Genomic DNA, 8528 nt, shown 5'->3' with positions numbered 1-8528 from the left:
GATGGACTATTTATGAACTACTCATCAGCAAATATATGGTTACAACTACCTGGCAACTGTCCAGCTCAGGACCTGCTCCTAGGCACAAACTGACTCGCGACAACCCTTTCAGTAGCCTCAGTTAAGCTTGGACTATGCAATTGAGTGAAATAGGGTTCAATGGGAATGACTTACTGGTTAGGCATATGATGCCATCACCTTACAAAAGATCCCGTCCAGTCACCCTTGTACGCGCACTTTTGCTCCTCACTAGGGTCACAGTAACACCACATATCGGGAGGTTCTCCGAACAGCCACAGGGTATTCACCCTCGACAGGCAGCAACACGGCCGGAGCGGCCGATCTCTCCCAGCGCAATGGAACAGAAGGCTCGCGTGGCTGACCATGGCTACACGGCCAGGCTTGCATCCTCCAGGGAACCCGTAACATGAGACTGGTCATGCGAAAGGTAGCAGGGTCGGCTCGGGTTACAGCGCAGTGTCTCTGGTCGTACCTGTACACCGTAAGTATATCGAATATTCATGTCGAGTCGTAAGGTCTTACATACAGATTGTGTGGTAAACACTGCGACATACGCCTACACCGACCAGTACATGAAGCTGGATGTCATCACAAGCGGTTTGCACATCCGTGCTTCATTTGGAATTAGAAAGATGTTGGAAGGCCAAGTCAGCACGGCTGGTATGAAGTTGGGAAGAAAAGTCAGTAGCAGACAACCTCAACCACGCATGGGAAATGGGTGAGACTACGCATGAAGCAACTTTCTCCCTGTGGTGAGTTTAGAGTGTGATATCAGTTCAAGTCGAATTACTTGTTGAAACAAAGGTGTCGCACTTGCGAAAGTTGTAATCAAGAAAATCACAGGAGGTGGAGACCATGATGGCGCTAACCTCGCGGTTGATGTGTTTGAATATCAGCCCTAGGACACTAAGCCCTACGCCATTCCGCCTGTTTTTACTGGTGCCCCGGTCCAGTGGCACTGTTTTTAGTGTCCCCCACTCACCCGCAAACTCTTTCCAAGCATTAGGCTGTCGCGTGCCAGGCTGGATCATATCGCCGCATAGACAACGAACCTCACGATAGGACGACCAAAATTGATCAGAGTCCTGAAGGGACCTTTCAACAACCATGTTTTGGAGCATCATACCCGGGCTCGTCCGTGACGAATGTAATGAGACCTTTGCTTAGCGGGTGATAAATTGCTTAGTCAAGTTGAACCAATCGGATACCGTTCGTTGCAATCAAGAAAGGTGGTTGCAAAATTGTGATAGGGAATGTAATGATTCAAAAACGCATCAGCCAGAGTCCCTTTGGCACATTTCTGTCTAGGAATTGCGCAAAGATCAAGTTCGAAGGAGTAACGAAGACACTTAGATGCTTAGTAGAAGTATTCCCAGGGTATAATGTCAAAGGTCTCAACGATTCTGTCGGGGACGAGCCGGGGTGGACAGCATAGGTGTCTCGCGTGCAAGTGCCGCAAATCAGGCATGCCCCCAAGTCATTTTCGAGACTCCTTATCGCCTCAAAGTGAGGAGCTTAGTAGTCCTGAATCTCGTTTTCGACGAGTCGGCTACACTAGGGCGTATTTGTGTGACTCAAATGGAGACGATCAGCAGCGAGATGGCAAGACCATCAACTAAAAACGAAGTTTTCGTCATAATATCTCCTTGTAAAATGCCATCGTTGACATTTAGTCTCGGTGGCTTCCCTTGGGTCGTCAGTTGTTGAAGCATTTGAAAGCTGTAAAACACGGACACACTTCTGGCGAGGACCTACCTCACCTCACACATGCCCTCGACCTCGGCCCTCAATCGGAGCGCCAAGAAGGCGCCAAGACACGCCAAGACTGACCTCGGCCTTCAATCGGAGGACTTCAACGTACACAAAAATGAGAATTGGTACTGTGCTGTCTTACCACAAGCTAATATCAATAATATGATAATGTATACTTATTTAGGTTTAGCTTTCAAAAACTTAATTTTCTACAATCAGTTTCTAATATATTAAAAATTAATTTCCATCAAGTACGTAAGTATATAATATTCTATTTACTTCTTACCTTATATATTATATAAATTTAAATATTTGAAATAAATATTTAAACCGTAAATTACTTTTTAATATATTTCCTAATATATTAATAATTAATTTATATAAACTTTGAATTTTATATAAATATAAATATTCAATATACTTTTTACAAATATAAATTCATTTATAATTTACTATATAATATATTATAAATGAATTTTATATTTCTTTCTACTTAATATATTATATTAATATAAATATTGAAGATAACTATTAGGAATATAAAATAATTTTTAATATATTATTTAATATATTAGAAATTGATTTATATATACTTTGAATTTTATATAAATATAAATATTCAATATAATTATTATTAGTTTAAATTAATTTATAATATATTATATAATATATTATAAATTATTTTTCTTTCTCTTTCAATTTAATATATTATATTAATCTAAATATTTTAAATAATTCTTAGGAATGTAAATTAGTTTTTAATATATTAATTAATGTATTAGAAATTAACTATATATACTTTGAATCTTATATAAATATAAATATTCAATACTAATTTTCCAAATATAAATTCATTTATAATAATATATTATATAATATATTACAAATTAATTTTCTTTTTCTTTCTCCTTAATATATTAGAAACTAATTTATAAATACTTTCAATCTTACATAAGATTCTTTTTACTTAATATAATAATTCTAAGTGTAATTCTATATATAGTATATTATTAATATTAATTATACTTTATTTACTTTGTACTTTATATATTTAATTAATATAAATTTTTTAATATAACTATTAAATTTGAAATTGATATATATTTATTTTAAATCTTATATAAATATAAATGATTAATATATTAATTCCGGGCGTAATTTGATATAGATAGTATTATATAATATAGAATAGTTTATTTTTTATTTATTTAATACTTTATATTATTTTATATATATAATATAACTATTAAAAATATAAGTTACTTTTAATATATTTCTTAGTATATTATCAATTAATTTATACTTACCCTAAATTTCCTATTTTCACAAATACTTTATATAATTATTAAAAATATAAATTGATTTATAATATATTAAGTAATATATCTAGATTTCATTTTTTTTAATAAATAACTCTATATTAATTGTTATACTTTTAACCTTAAAGCTTATGTTAAGATTATTTTAATATAATTATTAGCTATATAAATCAATTTCCAATTTATTAATTTATATATATAAAATTGGGCTTATATTAATATATAATTCTATAGCATATTCATTTTTGATTATTATATATTGCTATTAATATAAATATCAAATATACTTATTATATATATAGATTAATTATTAAGAAATCAAAAAGTATATAGAAATATTCATTGGAAATTATTCTCTATATAGTAAAGAGGTTTATATTAGTTTCATTACTTTAAAACTTATAAATAATCTACTTATATTTATATTAAAATTATTTTTAAGAAATATTAATAAGTATTAAAATATATTTTTAATAAAATGAATAAAATCTAGTTCTATATATTTATTAACTTCACGTTTATAGTATTTCTATTTTTTTATTTAATTTAATAGGATTATTTATTATTGTAAATTTTAATTTAATATATTTAATTATATAAATTTTAAATTCTTTATCTATAGCTTCTTATCAAATTCTTAGTATTTTTAATATCATTATCTAAATATAACAAATTAGTATAATATTATAAATTGTGTATTTAAAATCTTCTATTACTATTTTAATTCTATTTATATAAAAAGAAATATCTTTATTTTAATAAATAAATAGAAAATATTTTATAAGAATATAAATAATTTAATATAATAGGCTTTAGAACTAAGAAATTAAATTCAAAATATAATAGAAATAAATATAATTAATATAATTTTAATATAAATTACTAATATACAAGAATACTTTTAAAGAATTAAATAAATAAATTATATTTGGTATTAAAGGATTATTTACAATTTACCTTTTAGAATGAAAAATTTAATTTAAAAATTCTTATATATATATAATCTTTAAAAATCGACTTTTATTTCATTTAATAATATATAATATTATATATATATTTATATATATATTTTACTATTTCATATATATATATATATTTATCCTAGAATAGATTTTATTTCTATTTAATATATAAAACGTATATCATATCTTTAAATATATATAATATATAGCTTAAAAGTTTTTATTTTTCATCTAAATCAATCCTAGATTATTCAAAGACTAATTAAAAGGGAATAATATAATTTTATCACTTCTCAATTTGAAAATTCACTTACTTTTATTAAAAAATAAATATATATATATATATTATTTCTATAAATATATTACATATTACAAATACTATTATATAAATACACACGTAATGGAACTAAAATTACACACCGCCTTTGGTAGAATCCATATATATAAACCCCCTCCCCCCCCCCCCTTCTTTTTTTTAAAACTCTTCCCTCTTTTCTTCTTTATCCTTCTCCTCTAAATTAATATATATATTACCTTTTTTTTAGATTTTTTTTAGAAAATTTTCAAATTTTTTTCAGATTTTTTTCAAATTTTTTTTTTAAAAAAAAAACTAATATTAATAGCAATAACCAATTCGAAATCAATTAAGAACCTATCCAAGATCAATTCGGAACTAATAAAACTAATATAGCGAATAATTATTCGAAAGAAATTACCTATATTGCCTATCATCGCTTAATTTAGCGTCCTACCGGCATCCTACCCTTTATATTTAATAATATAAATTTAATTTGTCCGTCTATAATTAATTTAGAATTAATTTCTAATTAATCCTTAAGCTAGTAAAATTTAAATTAGCGCGGGCGAAGTTTTTTACCGTTTCTAGAAGCCGAACGGGGTTATATATAGTAATAATATAAGTAATACTTATATAAAACCAATCTAGAATTAATTTTGGATTAATATAATATTAATTTTTTTTTTTAGTATAATTGGGGCTTAATATTGAACCTAAAAAAATACATCGGTAAATATTAGATAGAGGATAAAATATTCGTTATAATTAAGAAGAATAGTATTGGTAGTCCGACTCTTATTAAGAACGAAGACCTTATTAATAAGTAATTAATTCTAAATTAATTTCCAACCTATTTGAGACTAATTTTAAATAATTTTCTATTAGAATTTTATAAAGGCTATCAGTAATTATAAAGCTAATAACAAATTTAAGACTAATTTTAAATTAGTCCTTTCGCTTCCGGCTTACCCTCTAAAGGGTAAAGCGTTAGCTAGAAAGTATAATAATTTAGAGGGTAACAACGAGGATGTTATTAAAGCCTTTAAGGAGGATATTATTACCCCGTCTCTTTTCAAAAAGATTAAGACATTTACTACTTTGGAGCTACTGTAGAATAAGAATAATTATATAAGTATCTTAAACCAATTCTCGATTAATTATAAATTAATTTAGGATCTAACTTAAATTAATACAATCTTCTTATTATAAAATAAAGATTTATTTCTTTAAGAACGTTTATAAGGAATAAATTAATATTAATAATAAAAAGACTTAGGCTTATCCTAGCTACACCGAACTTAGTATTTAATATAAATTTATTTATAACCTATCTTAAATCCGTTTAGAATTAATATAGGATTAATCTAGGCCCTAGAGCGTAGCGTCCTTTTAAAGACGAGGAATAGTACGAAATATAGCTACCCTATCCGTTTAACGCGGAGCGTAAGGATAATCTAAGTACTATACTCGACGAGTCCGCCTAAGAAATAAAAAACTTTTACTTTATTAATTTCGAATCGGTTATAAATTAATTTAGGTTTAGTTTTAGATTAATCCCTATATATTAATTCTTAATTATAACCGATCGAATTCAATTATACTATTACTCTATATTATCTTCTAAGTCTTTATTTCCTAATATTATAATAATAATAGGAAGTTTTTTTTAAAAAAAACTTTTAGGTTTTTATTTTATAAGAAAAAATATATAAATATATATAAGAATAATAATAGTAAAAAAATAATATAAATTATATTTCTTTTAAAGAATAGAATTATTTTCTATTAAAATAAAATATATATATTTAATAAAACTTTGAAAAAATCAAAAATTATTATAAGATTTTTAAATATAAGATATATATATTTGAATTGTATAAGTAATATAAAGTAAACGATAATGAAAAAATAATACTTATAAATTCTTAATTAATCTATAATTAATTCTTGTAATATAATAATATTATATATTTATATTAAAAATTAATTAATCTTATTATTTTCATTTTACTTCCTTCTATATTATTAAAGAATATTAAAATATTATAAGAAAAATAATAATTTAAATAAGAATAAAATTATAATTATTATTAGTATATAATATATAGATATATATAAGGAGACAATTAATATTTATATATAAATATAATTTTAATAAATTCATATTTATATATAAATATTATAAAGTTTAAAATACTTTATTCTTATATAATATTAAATAAATTTATTAATATAAAACTAAATAATTATATATAAATCTATAATAGAAATGTAAAAATTAAAAATAATTTTATTATAATTAATTTAAAAATTTCTCTAAACTATAATAATATATAAATAATACATTCTTAATATATTTGGAATTAATTATAGAAGAGTTGTAATAAATATAAATTCTACTTACATTCTTATTAAAACTTCATTTTCTATATTCTATAAATTCCAATATATTAAATTACTTACGTATTACTTTAAAATATATTTCTTTCTTTAAAAATACTATAATATAATTAAATTTTAAAATAATTAATTAATAATATATTTTGTATAATAATAAAAGTTAGTATATTTATAATAAGTTCTAAATGTATTTTAAATTATAGAAAATATAGAATATTATATTCTTATATTATAATAAATAGTTTATTAATATAGGACTAAGTAATTATAGATAAGTTTATAATAGGAATTTAAAAATTAATTATAATTTTATTATATTTAATTTGAAGATTGCTCTATATTATAATAATATAATAATAATATATTCTTAATATATTTAGAATTAATTATATAAAAGTTATAATAAATATAAATTCTATTTACATTCTTATTCAAAGTCTATTTTCTATACTCTATAAATTGTAATATATTAAATTAATTAAATACTACTTTAAAATATATTTCTTTCCTTAAAACTATTATAATATTATTTATTTATAAGATAATTAATTAATAATATATTTTATATAATAATATAACTTAATAAATTTATAATAAGTTCTATATATATTGTGAATTAATTAGTAAATAGTTAAAATTTATATTAAAAGCTATATAATATAAATTAATTCTACTTAAATCGTAAGATCTCGGCCTCTACTTCAGCTTTTCTTGCTTATACCTTAAGTATTCGAGTATTAACTTCCTTCTTCTTTGTTTCTAATTCGAGAATTCTTAGCCGCCTTTCCTCTCGAACATTACTATCCTCTTATAGCAACTTAGATAATAATTGCTTCTATTTTTTAATTAATTATTAATAAATTTATAATAAATATAGAAGTAATTTAATATTTACCTTAAAATAATTCTAGATAATAATACTAACGTTATTAAAAATTGTCCTTCTAATTTACTCTATACTAGCGAGGAAGTAAGGCCGCGGGAAGGTATTAAATATAAAGTAGAATTTTCAAAGAAATTATTATTTAAAGAAGAGAATCTAAATAGGGTAAGTATTTATAATAAATCCACTATTAGGTTGTATATTGGAATAGTTAAATTTATAACCGAAGACGGTTGCTTTCCTATTAGTAATTATTTTGGAATTAGTTCGGGATCGATTTAAAATTAATTTTAAATATATTACTATTTATATAATTTACTATTCTTCTTATTTTATTGTTGGAACCCCCTAGCGAAATGCTTATTCTTCGATTAAGTCTTATAATTGAAGTTAATTCCAAATTTCGTTTTAATTTTAATATATTGAAGGATTTGAGTATCTAGCCGTATATTACTAAAGAAATAAATTAAGTATTAGCTTAATATTAATTCGAAATTAATTATAGATTAATATTTTACCTATCTATATATAGTATTAAGTTAACGAAATAAGTATTCCAACTATAAGACTATTAATATAAAATTTTAATAGTATTAGTATTAAAATTTATTACTTCCTAATAGTCTAAAGGTATTTTTGAATATATTGGGTTAAGGTTAGTTCGAATAGTTGGAATTAATTTATATTGTGCCTAATTTTGGATTTAAATTCTCTTATTTTTTAAGGAAAATAAATTATTAATTAATTTCCAATTTATTAAATATAAATTAGAAATTAATTTAAAATTAATTAAATACTTACTTTAAAATTAATTATATATAATAATATAATTATTCAATAAACAATAATCCAGTAGATTCATTATTCGCCGCTTTAATACTTTATTATTTCAA

The 8528-nt window shown here is 23.7% G+C and overlaps 1 protein-coding gene across 1 annotated transcript; it reads right to left on the bottom strand.

Moving 5' to 3' along the window:
- Positions 1-614: 614 nt before the first annotated feature.
- On the bottom strand, positions 615-1274 carry B0T23DRAFT_105566 (uncharacterized protein). Its single transcript, XM_062831767.1, has one exon. The coding sequence runs from the start codon at positions 1143-1145 to the stop codon at positions 798-800; it is 348 nt and encodes a 115-aa protein (XP_062693749.1). The 5' UTR covers positions 1146-1274; the 3' UTR covers positions 615-797.
- Positions 1275-8528: the final 7254 nt, after the last annotated feature.

Source organism: Neurospora hispaniola, assembly GCF_033458365.1.
Source record: "Neurospora hispaniola strain FGSC 10403 chromosome Unknown B0T23scaffold_3, whole genome shotgun sequence".
Taxonomy (NCBI): Eukaryota; Fungi; Ascomycota; class Sordariomycetes; order Sordariales; family Sordariaceae; genus Neurospora; species Neurospora hispaniola.
This window is presented reverse-complemented; position numbering and strand designations above follow the sequence as displayed.